The following is a 14,350-nucleotide window of genomic DNA, read 5'->3' as shown; positions in this document are numbered from 1 at the left end:
CTAATCCTTTTTCCCCTCGAGCCACCGTCCGCCAATAGAGAGCGGTCAGAGAGAGATAGAGAGGACTGTTTTGCCACGAGGACGAAACTCGAGGGCGACGGTTAGTTAGGCGAGGTTATAGGTACAAGGACAGAATCAAACGACCACGAATCGTCAGAATCGATCGAATCCGCTAATAACAGCGTGGAGATGGGCAAATTTTATAGAAAGCTCTCTCATTCCATTAAACAAACAGATACATTTCGACGCTCGTTAAATCACCCAAGATATCAAAATATCATTCAGCTTTTTGCTAATCCGTTGTTCCAGAGGATAAATCTGTTAATCTCTGATTTTACGTGACACGGGAATTGATTCGAGATATATTATACAATCCTTTGCTTCGTGGAAGTCGACCTAAAGAGTACAAGGTAGTAGAGGTTAATTGTAAAGTTTATCCGATCTTTCACGATCGATAGGGATCTTACGAATTCAGCCGATCGAGCGAGTCACGGTAGTCACGGTTTTAGGAAATTTAGGTGGCGAGGACTGGGATATGTGATTCTTGACGGATTATGGAACGCGTTCAAAATGGGACGAGGCCCGAGTATCTCTCTACCATCGGAAAATCTATTATAATAGGCTCACAGGTAGAAAAGTGTTAACACTAGAACTACCAAACCCGACAAAATGACAGATTTTTAATTTCTTGCTTTTTTTTTTCTCCCGTCGGACCTTACCTTAATCTTTAATTTATCCTAGATTTTATATTATACGATATGCTAAATTACACTGATTATATTGCACAATAAATTTAATTTAGTTACATCCTAGATAGCACATGACGCCTTGAAGACGGCTTAAAGTCGTCTTAGACCTAAAATAGCTGTAAAATGGACGTCATCGAGGCGTCATGTGCTATCTAGGATTTGACTCTGGTAGTTCTAGTGTTAATTACAAGAGGGATATCTTCGTCCAAACAGTGAACGTTTCCGACAGGCTTGATCGTTATTTCGTATTTTTTCTTTCCGTTCGTGTTAATGGACGACTGATAAAAGTCACGGATCAGCGTGGCTACCCCGATCAGACGCTCGAGTTCCAACTCCTTCGAAGGCTCGAAGAGTCTGGCAAAGGCGAAAGGTTCTCTCAAAGAGGATCGACGCTTCTTGCAACTCGCTGGGAAACGAACCGAACGCGGTCGTGATGATTTATAACTGCTCAAAGACATTACTAGACTGCGGAATTTTACGCACAATTCACAATTTCAAATACTAATGCCTGAAAATAAAAGTTGGACAGAATTTTGGATTCTGCACTGAAGGCTTTACTACGTTTAGGATAACACGAGTAGATCGTATTGAATTATATTAATATCTTCATTTTCTTGCATCTTCCTAGTTAAGGGATGCTAAAAAATGCATAAACATCCGCAGTCTAGATGTTACGTTTCTTCGACAACGTTGGCTCTGCGTTAACAAGAGTAACTGTGTTCAAAATGGAATTTGTATTTGCTAGAGAAGACGCATCGTTTTATCCCGTTGCATTAGTCTCCTGCAAAAATTGAATAGCTTCGACTCGCGTTTGCAGGATCCTTTATTAGATCAGGGAACGGACAGGGTTTCCGTTTGGTCTGATCGGTGCACAGGAGGAGCCAATTCTTCTCGAGCTCTCTCGCACGCGTCTAGGAATTGACTCATCGTTCTATTTTCCATCGTTTCGCCCATTGGACAAAGTGAACCGCAGAACGAGGTGCGAACGAAAGGATCTTCGAACGTTTATCCGCATAATCAGTAGTGTTTTTCCTTGAATATCGATGTTTAGCTTCATCTGTCTTTACCGATCGTTCGGAGGGACTCGCGGCCGCCATCTTTGTGCGCGCGCTCGCGAGTCCCGTGGAATGGCGAACGAAACCAGAACTTCTGGAAATCGTCTGCGCGGTGCAGACGAGAACCTTCTGTTCTCCAACGGGAGATCTTCGTTTTCGTGGGACGAATCCAGTTGAACCTCCTGACTTCTTCTATTTATCCATGCCGAATTCAAAATTCAGATACATATTCACGATTTTACAGTCATACTCGAGTGAAAGAAAGTGTCTCGGTACGATCTCTGTTGTCGGTAATACAGACACCTCGATTATCGTCTGGGTTGTACTACACGATTATTGTCCAGGCGTTATCCCCACCACTGGGTGATGGGGGTGTGAAACCTGCCAAACTCATACTTCGTTGTCCCTCCGTTTTTGTTGCCGAAGCTTGAGCTTCGGGAAAAAAAAACGAATTTACGAGGGTCTGATGCATTTCTCCCTGTACGATTATTGTCCTGACGATAATCGAGAGGGGTCCGTAGTTTAGACTGTACTTTACATCTGTTACATCAATGAAACCACGGCTCCCAATTCGATTATTAAATGTAGAATGCACAAAAACCGGGTTCAGCTGCACTCATCTTCGAAATTTCGTCGTTCCATATGTCCACCGAAGTCGCCAGCTACAGAAAAATGTACTTGTTGGAATACATACACATCCTCGTAAGCAACCATCCCCAAGCTTCCCTTAACATCCACGATTAATTTTTAAGAGACTCGACTACCGAGAGATGTCTCGAAGGACTATTTAAATGTTTCTAACGTTGTTGTAAATAAAAGCGTGTCGGAGTGTGCATATCGCGAGATAAACGCTGTGAGAACAGGTATGAGAGGGAGGGAGAGAAAGGAGAAGAGTGTGAAAGGTAAACACGATCGAAAAATTGAGAATAAAAATTGTTCGCGTATCAACGGTTGGCTCAATCATTTCGCATTGCGTTCCTCTAGATTCTAGATTCGAAAAGACTCTCTCGTTGTTTGGAAGCTCGTGAGAAATTATAGAGAAAACGCTTAGCCGATTAAGTTACGTAAGTAGGGAGACGCATCGGTAAATGAACACGTATGATTCAGTCAATGAAAAAATAAATATTGATTACTTCCAATTCCTTGTTTCATATTTAAATAATTTTCGCCGCATTGGTTCGAAATGTTTATTTGCTTAATATTGTTCATTCACTGGTAAAATCTGTATTTTTTCTTAATTACAATTTTCCAATTCTTCAATATTGAAATCTATACGTTGTAAAGGGTATAGATATTAAACAATCTAATTTTCATGTGCCAAATCTTTAATAATATTATTGTCATTTAAAATTCAACTTTAATGGTGACAAAATCTCTTAAGTGTTCATTGGTGCGTTTACCGAACGTACAAAATTCATGGCGGGGAATCGTCCGTGAGTCGAGAATGAGACGGCGGCCATTTTGTTTACACCTCAGAAATTCTTAGTTAAACATCCGCAGTCTATTTCCTGCTGCGTCACAGCTTTAGGCCGCGAGAGTTTAGAACTTCGAAAACGGGCGGGAAACGAACGAACCGCAACAGCCGAGAAGAAAAAAACCGAGGAAATAGATTGCATACATGTGTCACCGTAGAATCAAGAGAGCGAGAAGCTTCGTCGTGGACGGCTCTAAGTCTGTTATTTTCCGAGGGACAGCATTAATTATTCCTATAGAGTCTATTCTTATAAATAATCTTTCGACTGAGTTCCCGTCGTCGACCACCGGAAGTGAACCGTTCGATCTGCGCGAGTGTGCGCGTTACACGCGTTTTAACGCAAAAATTAAACCAAAGAAAAACAAAAAAGCAAAGAGAAAAAGAGAGATCAAGATTTTTCGCTGTATATATGTATGTTTATTCTCAAAGAAATTATACGGCTATTATATGATTACATTGAAGGTAAAAAAAAACAAATAAAAAGAGCAAAGTATATATATGTATATATATATAGAAAACACGAGAGGAAATGACCCGGAAAAAGTAAAAAAAAAAAATGAATAAATAATAAGAAAGAAACAGAGAGTGTATTTAAGAGAGAACAATACGTATACTATATGTACGGCATTTTCGGAGGCACATCCGTTTAAGGAATTGTTACAGAATGATTCAATTAAAATATTATCTCAGTACCGATCTAAAAAGGCGGCGAGAGAACACGCGTCGGCGATTGGATTGTTACAAAATACGAGAACCGCGGGATGAGACAGCTTCCAATCCGATCGATCCACCGAGTTTGATTTCTCCATCCCCTTTTTCGACTAACTATCGTGTATTATCAATCATTATGTACCGATTCGTTTTATTTAATATACTGATTGTTAAGCCTTTCAATCTTGGATCTTCCTGGCTGTGTACCGTGCGTCCTGTCACGTTTCACCTCGCCCCGTGCCTTGTCCTCGATCGCCTCCTTCGCGACAAGAACCGTCGCCGCCGCCGGTTCTTGTTCGCCATCGCGGAGCATCACCGCAGTGGTCATCATCGTTGTGGCCGCTGCGTTGTTGTCCTGCAATGATTGCTGAACACCAACGACAATTGCATAAGTACAAGATTGTTTGAAAATTATATGTCACGGCTACCATAGCGTTATTCTACACCTTTGGATCGGTGGAGATCTGCAAAAGAAAGTCTCCGCAAAAATGACTATGGTAGCCGTGACATATAATTTTTAAACACCCTGTACATACGCCATTTTAATTCTTTCCTATGTGTCTTTTTGATGCACAGAATGTCTTTTCCTTTTCAGGTCGTATCGCCTCCTTCTATAAACCGGAATTTGATTTCGAAGGGAGGACAGTCGCGTGTAATCGAGGATAGTTACCTGCATGACGTTTATTAGGAACAGAAAAGCGAGCAATGTCAATGCACTCAGCGCAGCACCGCCTCCACCTTTAGCCTTGTTGCTCCTGAAAAGAAATCGTGCAACTTACTTATTTGAAATAATTTTACCAACTGGTAGGAGATCGAATACAGTCTACACGGTTCTGCTTTGTAAACAAAATGAACTAAAGAGGTTTGATACAGTACAAATTAATTTCACGTGGTGCACTCTTAACGTTAAATTCAATTTTATCGCACTTTTTGCACTACAGGCATACTTACCCCCGCGAGCTGTGATGCCATCCACCGGAACCGCTGTGTTGGTACCGTTCGATGGGAGGATGATACGGGTCTTTGGGAAATTTCCCAAAATTCAACAAGGATTTGAACGTCATCGAGAATATTTTCTTTTGAACGTTCCCCTAACGAGATCTATCCGACAGGAAAACAATATCACGGGTCACGGTCCTCCTCTGACCGCCGAAAACTCGCGAAGAAGGTGTTTCGCAACCTTTTGTTTCGTGAACCGTCGTTAGGACGCGGTACGGTGAACTGTTTTCGTTCGGAGGACAGTCAGTCGGTCCTAGTCCGTTGTCTGTCACGGCAGTGTAACTACTTCGGTGCTTCTTGACGTCACCTTGGTCGTCTTTACGCCGGTTGCACGGCTTAAACACGCACTGTCCTCGTTTTCGGTCTTAATGGTGACGATCAACAAGATTAGAACAAATTTTTGGCCATTGTGCACGCTTCTCTCAGTGTCCTTCTCGGTGACTGGACACTCTATCGTCTTATAATTGTACCAGAAATGTCGTTTAAAGTCCTTGCTTGGAAAAAGTATTAATGGATCGTATGTAGGTTTCGTGAGTAGGAATGTGTTAATTGGACAAGTGGAGACTTCAACGCCTACTGTGTAGTATACGTGTTCTTTAGACAGAGGAATTTTGTTCTGGTATTTGAGTATTGGGGACAGCATTGATCTAGTAATCGAAGATGAAAAGTGATTTTCATGGATTTAAGGAACTGTGACAGGAAATATGTTTCTTAACAATAAATCGAACATTTGAGTTCTTTGTTCGATTTAAATGGGACACCTTTACATAGTGTTTCGAAATGATTTCTCTGCCCTATAGTTTCAGGGAAGGAAGTAAAGGAACAAATTCATTTTGCGAATGAGACCGTTTATTGGCTTGATTTTAAATACAATTCACGCATAAATACAACTTAACACCTAGGTGATAACGCTAACCGAGCTAAATAGAACGTGGGTTATGTGTGATAAAAATACACCCCGTTTCTGCGTATAGAGAGTTACCTATATATACAGAAGAGAACCTCGGGGACGGGTGGAGAGAAAGAGAAAATGAATATATTTATATGTATAGATATATCCTGAGACGTTAACTCGTTCGAATTTTAGGGAGGGCCATTCGACGACGAGTCTGTTTCAATCCCATCCAGCATCAATGATCCATAATGGGTCCGAAAAGGATTGACACATGATTCGTCGAGCAAGCAATTCGTTACCCATCTTCCGAAGATCCAGCAGCTCTAAGCTCGTCTTCCTCCCCCCGTGTAAAAATTTCTGTCTCGCGAAACCGCGAATAAAGTACAAATTACAATACGAGAAATGATAACTGAAACTATCGCGACGCGCGTTCATCCGTCCCGGTGGACCGCAGATCGTTTCCTTTTGTCTCGCGATATTTCCGGCCGTGGGGGACGCCAAGTCGTTTGAGAAAGACAAGGACGACAGTTTCTATTGTCTGCAATCTTGAAGTGGGAGACTCGTGAGATGATTTGAAACAAGTTTTTCCTTAACAAAAATGTTCTCCGAGGCTTCCACCAATCACAGCGCGTGGGTTAGGTATTCGGCCGGCAGAGTGGCGCTCTGATTGGTCGGAGTTTTTCGTTAATCGAAAAGTCGAGATGGCTTCCATCACAGACGGTAAATCGCGATCGAAAGGGTCAAGCCGTTCAAACCGTGTCTCCCTTCGCGTCGTAGACTACCGAGTGGATTGTCTACATCTACGTTACGGTATACTCAATAAATAGAAATAAATATCTAGTGGTCTAGAGAAAAAGAAATACACCTGGACACTCTCTCTGTCTCTATCACCAGCTCCACAGACGAATATCTAGATGTCCACGCGAGGGTGTAACCTCGTTCATGGAGACATCCAGAGGTCCCATTCGAATGATTCGTGGACAATGATACCGCGACTAATCGGACGAGTTTCGTCGTCGTGTATTGTGCCTCTCCGAGATATAGTGCATTCGTAAAAACAACAGGGGTTTCGATTATTCACGCCTTCAAGTATTTCGGTGGCAAGTCAAACGCCCAGGGATGGTCAATTCCTTTTTACGGTAGTGGTTGTTGGACCCTTAGATTTAAAGAATTTGACATCCTATAAAGAAAAAATATACTCTAAATTTAAAGGGTGCAAGAATTACGTCAGACGTGTGGTAAAAGAAAGTAAATGGGACCAAACAACCCTGAAGAAATAGCAAAGGACACATTTAGGAGTACCCTTAATGTGTTCTTTGCTATAGAGAAGGTCACACCTAAAGTCACTATATTTCGTAGACGCACTATATGTTCGAATTAGTTGATCGTGAAAGTGGACAGCCAAAAGTCAGTCGATGGACGAACCAGAGCTCGTCGAGAGCCTCGAGAAAGAGAGAGAGAGAGAGAGAGAGAGAGAGAGAGAGAGAGAGAGAGAGAGAGAGAGAGACGGTTCACCAAATTTTCGGTGAGTGGTCCAGGCGATTCCCTGACAATGTTTACACGTCACGTCGTGTGTCTGTATAAAAAGCTGCCTCGCCGTTCTGGGTGCGATCCAGGGCTCAGGACGCGAGAACGTTTTTTTGGGATACGATTAAAGGATGATACGGAGCGTTATCTGTAAGGACGGACCTGCCTCGTGGACGGTTCGAGTGTCCCCAGGATTTAAGAGTCCGTAACTGGTCCAGGGTCCTTGCAGAGCCTAAATCGTACTCGGCGTATCGTTGCGAAGGGCATATCAAACGGCGTTGCAACTGAGGAACACGGTTCTGCAGTCCTCGCCGCTGCGACCGCGTCGACTCGCCTCGTAAAGCGCGTCGAACGCCACGCCGCTCTGCCTCTGGAGAAGATAACTCGTCGCGTACCTGAAACGAGAGAGAAAGTTTCTTAAGAACTTTTGCTTGTGTTTCCATAGAGTTAACTGCACTGTTCGACACGTGCCAAATACAGACTCCTCTCGATTATTGTCCAGAACTCGGTTCCGCGCCGGGACAATAATCGTGTAGGGAGAAATGCTTCAGTCCCTCGTGAATTAATTTAAAAAAATTTTATTTTTCACCTGATAAAGTTCTATTGGAAACGCCAGTTGAAGGCGTTACGAGGTCGTGAAAAACTTCAAAGTTTGTCGAACGGTGTGTGTCGATGGCGAAACAAAATACTTACGAGCCAAATTGACAGAACATGGACGACGTGCCCTGAGATTTCGATACGCACTCGGCGCTCGCCTCGCAGAGCGCTCGCTCGGCGCAGCCACGTTGTCCATCGTCCTCGGCGCGTCCAACGTTGTTGTACGACTTCAACGATCTCACGTAACCCTGAATCGAAAGTTTTATCGGTTTCACAGGAATGAAAATTACGGTAAAATTCGAGGGTACATAATGTAGCGAGAAAATAGAGGAAATTGTATTGGGACATTTGGACGTCGACGGTTCTACCTTGAGCATGGTCAGAGCGGTCACAGCAGCCTCAGAAATGGTGTCGCGTTTTCCCATGGATCTGGCGGCCAACGAACGATGTGAGAATGAAGTCTTCAGGGCGTCCAGAAGATTCACCACTATGTTAATGAACTGTTTCAGAGGGGAATCGAATTAGTTGCGCGGGATCTTGGGAGGACCCTTCTCGGTCCGTGGAACCCTTTGACCGTCGAACACTCTGTACAAGGCTTTTTTCGATTCGAGATCAAAGGGTTCGTTATATCAGGTGCTAAGTGCGCGGTGTCAACACAGTGGAAGCGTTCTACATACACGATTAAAGCGTAATTAATTATGTAACGTTCACTTTGACCCTCGACGCTTCGCCGAGACGCTTCGAACGCCCGATCGAATTACGCGCGCTTACTGACAAGATGGCCGCCGTCGGAAACGGCAGATCGCTATTCAACGGAACGTTATTAACCCTTTGCACTTCACAGGCTGGGCAGACAAATGTGTTTATTACATATAGTTTATATCATTATTTTGATTGATTTCCCACAACAAAGTTATCTGGAGGTTTAGACTAGAGTAATTTATAATAAATTACTTTATAGTCTTGGACTGCAAAAGGGTTATTCTACGTAATTCCCCGCAAATTCGTCGCCGTTTTTTCTCCTAGGTTATCCCTTAGGTACACTTACACAAAAAAGAATCGAAGAAATTTGACCGGTTTGTTTTTCTTTCTGGAATTAAAGAAGGGACAAAAGGCTCGGCGAAACGTCCAGGACGGGGAGAACAGTCAAGGTTTTTTTTTTTGTTGTCTACGATTTCGTTCGATTGCGTACTAACCTCGGAAGCGTTTTTAGCCATGGCATAAATCTGATTAGGGTCTCTGTGTCGTCCAAGAAACGCGCCCAGCATCGCAGCCAATATATCCTAAACAACCGACACCAGCCGTGTGCACTAAGTTGATGTTCCGACGATTATTTACAAGGAGGATCTAAATCGAATCCCAAGCGGTGGACGTGGTCGATCAACTACGCGATAGAAGCGGCCGCAACGGTGTACATTCGATCCCGTTAATGTCCATCGTGTCACGTATAAATGAATATATAAGTGAGATAAGTAAAAACCTGAATTCTAAACTTTCTTTCTGGGATCGAAAATGTTATGGAACTTTTTTAAAAAACGTTCTCATAAGTTCCTATGAGGACAGATAAACAAAAGTAATTAATATGATATTATATTGTTAAATAAAACCATCTAAAAGTTGGTACTTTTATTTACATTTTTAAATGTTCCAAAATACTTTGTTTCTATGGAACATTTATTATACAGATTCCAAAATATCTGTTCCATGAAAACACTTTTTAAAGAAGTTCCTCAGGGTAGCATTTCTTTTCATAAAAATTCCACAGATATTTTCTTAAACGAAACATATAAGACCAAACAGAATTTCTTTTAAGAAAAAAATATAATAACTGTTTATTTCGATCCCTGCTTTCTTTTAAACGACGCTATATTACGACTTGGACACAACTTTCTCGAGACTTCGTTACAGTCGAAAAATAAACGACCGCGACCGAATATGTATTTTGCAAGGACAAATTAAATCGTTTAGAAAACGTGAAGTTCGTTAGCGGAACCACACCCCGTGCGAGAATAATGATCGTTCCCCTAATTGCTCCCAGGTGACCACGTTAAACCGGGCAACGACTCGCGACGAGAGGTGGGACCGATTTCGTACACCGTTGTGACTTCGTTAACGACGATCATACATATCCTTCTTTACAAAACTACGAAAAAAAAAAAAATAAGAGTAAGCATCGATAATTTCACAGAGCATAATCGACCGATGGTTCCGAACAGAGAAAAAGGATATCCTCCCCCCCTTGTGTCTGGTTTCATGCTCAGCAATGTACATACAATCTACTGCATAGGATGCATTGCCGATTCTAATCGACTACAGAATAGATCGATCGAACGATTCCATGGCGCAACACGAAGGAAGATCATCAGAGAACGTTCCAGAACGATCGAAGATCCCACACAGAAGCGTTCTTCGCCGAATGATCCTTCCTCGAAGCATCGACTTTTACCATGGAATGATTCGCAACGATATTGTGCTTTCGTCTCGACGATCAAAAGCCTCGAATACTCCACTCCCGTGCTCCTCTTCGATCACTTTCGAGATCTCTTGTGGTATTTCGAGAGGTGGACATGAACACAGAGCTCGAGAGTGAATTATTCAAGCAGAGACGACGACAGAGATGGACAAAAATTCATTATCTGGATGAAAAGTTTGGAATAACGAATTAGAAGATAAGAATCAAATTCAATATTTATAATAAGATATTTCTTCTTGAATTAATAGACATTTGACAAAGAATTATTTATTTTGATATTGATTTTTATTCATCTATTATTCGAATAAAATTCTGCCCAACTCTGGACGACGATCGTGAACAGGAACAAAACACCGATCAAAACCGAAGGACACGTCGATGACCTACCTGCATCGTGCTGCTCTGATTGTCAACCTTGTCGATGCCGTCGACAGGCTGTTGAGGTCCGCCGAGCAGAGCGGTGAGAAGCCTCAGGCCGACCGAGAGCAAATTCGTCCAAGGGCTGGCTGGCGCACCTTCGTCGATATCGTTCTTGCTGGGCCCGGCGACACCGCCGGTCTGACCAAGTAACATTTGCATCAACATGCCGAGCATATTCGACCACGAGAAACCACTGCTGCTACCCTCCTGAGGAACACATAAACGGTCGAATGGTTCGACGTACATCCCCAGGGTAAACACTTTTCTACAGGGACTTCTACCGAAACGTAAAATACCGGTATTATATCGGTATTTTCGGGTGTACCTTCGCCCTATATAACCCTATATAAGCCCTACCCTTATAGAAATCGAAAAATACCGATATTTATTTCGGTTTTCGGTAATATATCGGTTTCAGTATAGCTTTGATGGCATAATACCGGTATCAAAATCATACCGGTTTAAGTCCCTACTTTTCCAGATTCATGGTATCTTATCCTTTTCAGTACTGATGGTCACAATTGTGTACACGAGCATTTTTTCATGTTCTGAATATTTTTAGCAGGTCTAGTGAAGTCAGAGTTGAATGATAAACCTTTTTCTTTAAATTAAAAAAAATTTGTTTCAACAAAATATCTAAACAGTCTACTGAGTTAAAATCCGTACTCAAATATTTTGTTTACTCTTGAAAGAAAATTCAGGTTTGAAAGGGTTAATCTTTAATAAATCCTGCTACAGAAAGGTATACGTTGTTACACCTGCCTGTATCTGATTGGTGCTGATGTCGTCAAGATCGTCCAGGGCGACCTTCTTCATGGCGTTCGGTTTCTCCGCAAACTTTCGATCCTCCCTGGCCTGTTGCTGGATCTGCTGGGGATACTGGGGATGCTGCGGTAATGCGGCCACTTGTCCCAGTACAAGTGCCAAAAAACACACCGATACATACTGATTGTAATGCATTCTGCAACAGAAACCGAGAACAGCCTGGTTTTATTTTCAGACACACATACACACACGGCTTCCTCGATTTGATAAACGAAAGGTGGAGGAGGAACTCGTTGGTATCTCGACCGTGAACCGCGTGAAATGGTCCAACTGAAGACTTACTCTCTCCCCCTCTGTCTACGACGACAATAATCTCGTAGGAGAAAACAAGAGTGGATCCGGGAGAAAATCGGTCCCCGAATGTTTCACACGATTCACGGTAATTCGACGCCCTGATAGGGTAGATGTCCCAGTTACTGCCACCTTAAGATTATAGGGTAACTTAATAATATTTACGTGTTGTTTAACCTAAAAATCGTCTCAGTTTGAAAGATATTAAAAAGCTCAAGGTCACATTGTTATCTCAAAAAAAAAAATTATCAAATTCTATTCATTTTCAATGAGCTATAAGCACACTACTTTTATCAAATCTTCCTAGAATAATATTCTTCCCTTTCAGACCTAGTCCCATACTTTCGGTCGGTACAGTAAATCATCGATGAGTGTTCGAAGGCTACAAAATTCCAAGCTCCATCACTCTGCTAAAACTCATCGAAAACATCAGCGTTACACCTCTTCTTGTCAATGGTCCAAGGAGCCTCCGAGCACTCATCAATAAGTTACTGTAGTTGTACGTAGGATACTATTTCTCCCTTGTAAATTCTTCTAGACACCTCCAGACGATACAATTTCCCTTTTTTTCTCGTTTCACCGTGATCGAAGCACAAACACCAACAAGAATGATGATCATTCGATCGATCGACCTTGACTTTCACGTATACTCTACGGGAATTCTCGGTGCACACCGGCGACAAGAAGGATTGGAAAAAGTAATCAGATTACACGATAAATTAGTGGAGAACCCTGCGATTGTTTCACGTTTTCTGACCTTGATCACGGACCACGGGCTCTGTCCTTGGGGTCCCTTGGAAAACGCAAGCGATCCAGCGTGCACGGAACGAATGAGCGTCGACGGGGAACCGTGATCGGCTACGACGCGGCCCGGGAAAAGTGTGTCAGAACGGTTAAGGTCACTACGCGGCGGACGGCACTCGGGTAGCCCACTTCTCCCGATCGCAGCTACCGGTTTGTTGAACCCAACCGGGTACCGTTACATGGAAACGCGGTCGCGACCTACTGTCGTCGTCCTCTTCCTCGGCTGCGACCGGCCGAGAACGATCGAGAGGAACAGAAAGAGAGAAAAGATGGAAAGAAAGCTTCCAAGCGGAGAAAATCGTGGAAATTCTTCTGTCGTCGTGCAGACCTGAGTAAATTTTATTTGCTTGGGTTCGTCTGATATTGTCGAGAAAGAAAACAATCGTTCCACGTCGGTAAAAAAAACTATTTCACAATTATTTCTAAGAATTATTTCAAATGATTAGAAAATAAAATAGCATGTTGTTTGAAATAATATTCCAAATTATATTATTTCAGACCTGATCGCAGGTGTAGAAATAATTATGGAAGATAATAACGTGTTACTTGAAATAATATTTCAAATAATATCATTTCAGAAGTGCCCTGGTCTGTCGCTGTACAGATCCATCCTGGAAAAGAATAGAGTCCCTGGCCATATTAATGTGACCACTTATCCACATTAAACAAAATCTAACTAACAATTTGTCCGAAGCGTAATTTCAAGTTTTTCTATGAAATTTTCAAGTGGTCATCATTAATATGACCAAGGACTGAATCCTCTAGAGGAGTTTATCGTGAAGCGTCTTGTTCGGCGGATGGAAACTGTTGCAGGAAAACGAGACGATGAAAAATTCATTGCTTCACGCTTCGTGGGAGCTCTCGACTTCGCTGTTTTATTGCGGTCTCGTTAACACGTTGACTGTCCTGGCGGGAACCGAGCGCCATTATGTTATGGGAAAGAAAACCTTCAACTTCTGAACGGTAAAATTTACAACTCTTGCGAATATTTCATTAATGATAGAGTAATGAATAGAAAAATTTAAATTCTTGTAACCACTCGAATCGTAACGTGGGTTTTAATGTCGTACTTGGTAAGGTAGGATCGGATCCGACCCAAGCACTTTTTTGTTATTTTAAAACAGGGTAAAAAAATGTTATTATCCCGACCTTGTATTTTTATTTGTTTAGATAGTAAGGGATAATAATTCAGTTATATAACATGTAATAATACAAGTGTTATTTTATTAGAAAATATTTTAAAACGAGAATAATGAAAAAATAATGAAAATTAGAGTGGGGGCAGCACAAGAGGAACTGTAGATTGGGTCGGATACGACCCGGACCTTATCATTAGAGGGTTAACGAGTAAGGAAATGCATTTTATCGTAAGATTGTCTGACCAGTAAATATTTCAGACAATGAACGTGTAGTACATCAATTCAAAAATCGAAATCAAACCTCTGTTCACCTAGGAAATGATTTCCACTATATTAATACGAGTAAAAAGCTGACGAAACGGTCTGCAATTGCCCATTTCACCACCGAATC

General features: G+C 42.1%; 1 protein-coding gene across 1 annotated transcript; it reads right to left on the bottom strand.

Annotated features, from left to right (window-relative positions):
* Window positions 1–7,678: 7,678 nt before the first annotated feature.
* Window positions 7,679–11,860, bottom strand: LOC107195235. Its single transcript, XM_015585038.1, has 6 exons — window positions 11,663–11,860; window positions 10,868–11,107; window positions 9,204–9,290; window positions 8,376–8,507; window positions 8,104–8,255; window positions 7,679–7,805 (listed from the first exon to the last, which is right to left on the bottom strand). The coding sequence occupies exons 1-6, from the start codon at window positions 11,858–11,860 to the stop codon at window positions 7,679–7,681; spliced, it is 936 nt and encodes a 311-aa protein (XP_015440524.1).
* Window positions 11,861–14,350: the final 2,490 nt, after the last annotated feature.

Source organism: Dufourea novaeangliae, unplaced genomic scaffold (assembly GCF_001272555.1).
Source record: "Dufourea novaeangliae isolate 0120121106 unplaced genomic scaffold, ASM127255v1 scaffold55, whole genome shotgun sequence".
Taxonomy (NCBI): domain Eukaryota; kingdom Metazoa; phylum Arthropoda; class Insecta; order Hymenoptera; family Halictidae; genus Dufourea; species Dufourea novaeangliae.
This window is presented reverse-complemented; position numbering and strand designations above follow the sequence as displayed.

What these genes read in the sequence shown, in the direction of transcription:
- LOC107195235 (XM_015585038.1), bottom strand. Translation starts at nt 11,860, where the DNA reads ATGCATTACAATCAGTATGTATCGGTGTGTTTTTTGGCACTTGTACTG. An exon ending in TCAGCACCAATCAGATACAG is followed by an intron (nt 11,108 to 11,662) that starts GCAGGTGTAACA and finishes TGTGTTCCTCAG; the next exon opens with GAGGGTAGCAGCAGTGGTTT. An exon ending in ATGTTCTGTCAATTTGGCTC is followed by an intron (nt 7,806 to 8,103) that starts GTAAGTATTTTG and finishes CTCTCGTTTCAG; the next exon opens with GTACGCGACGAGTTATCTTC.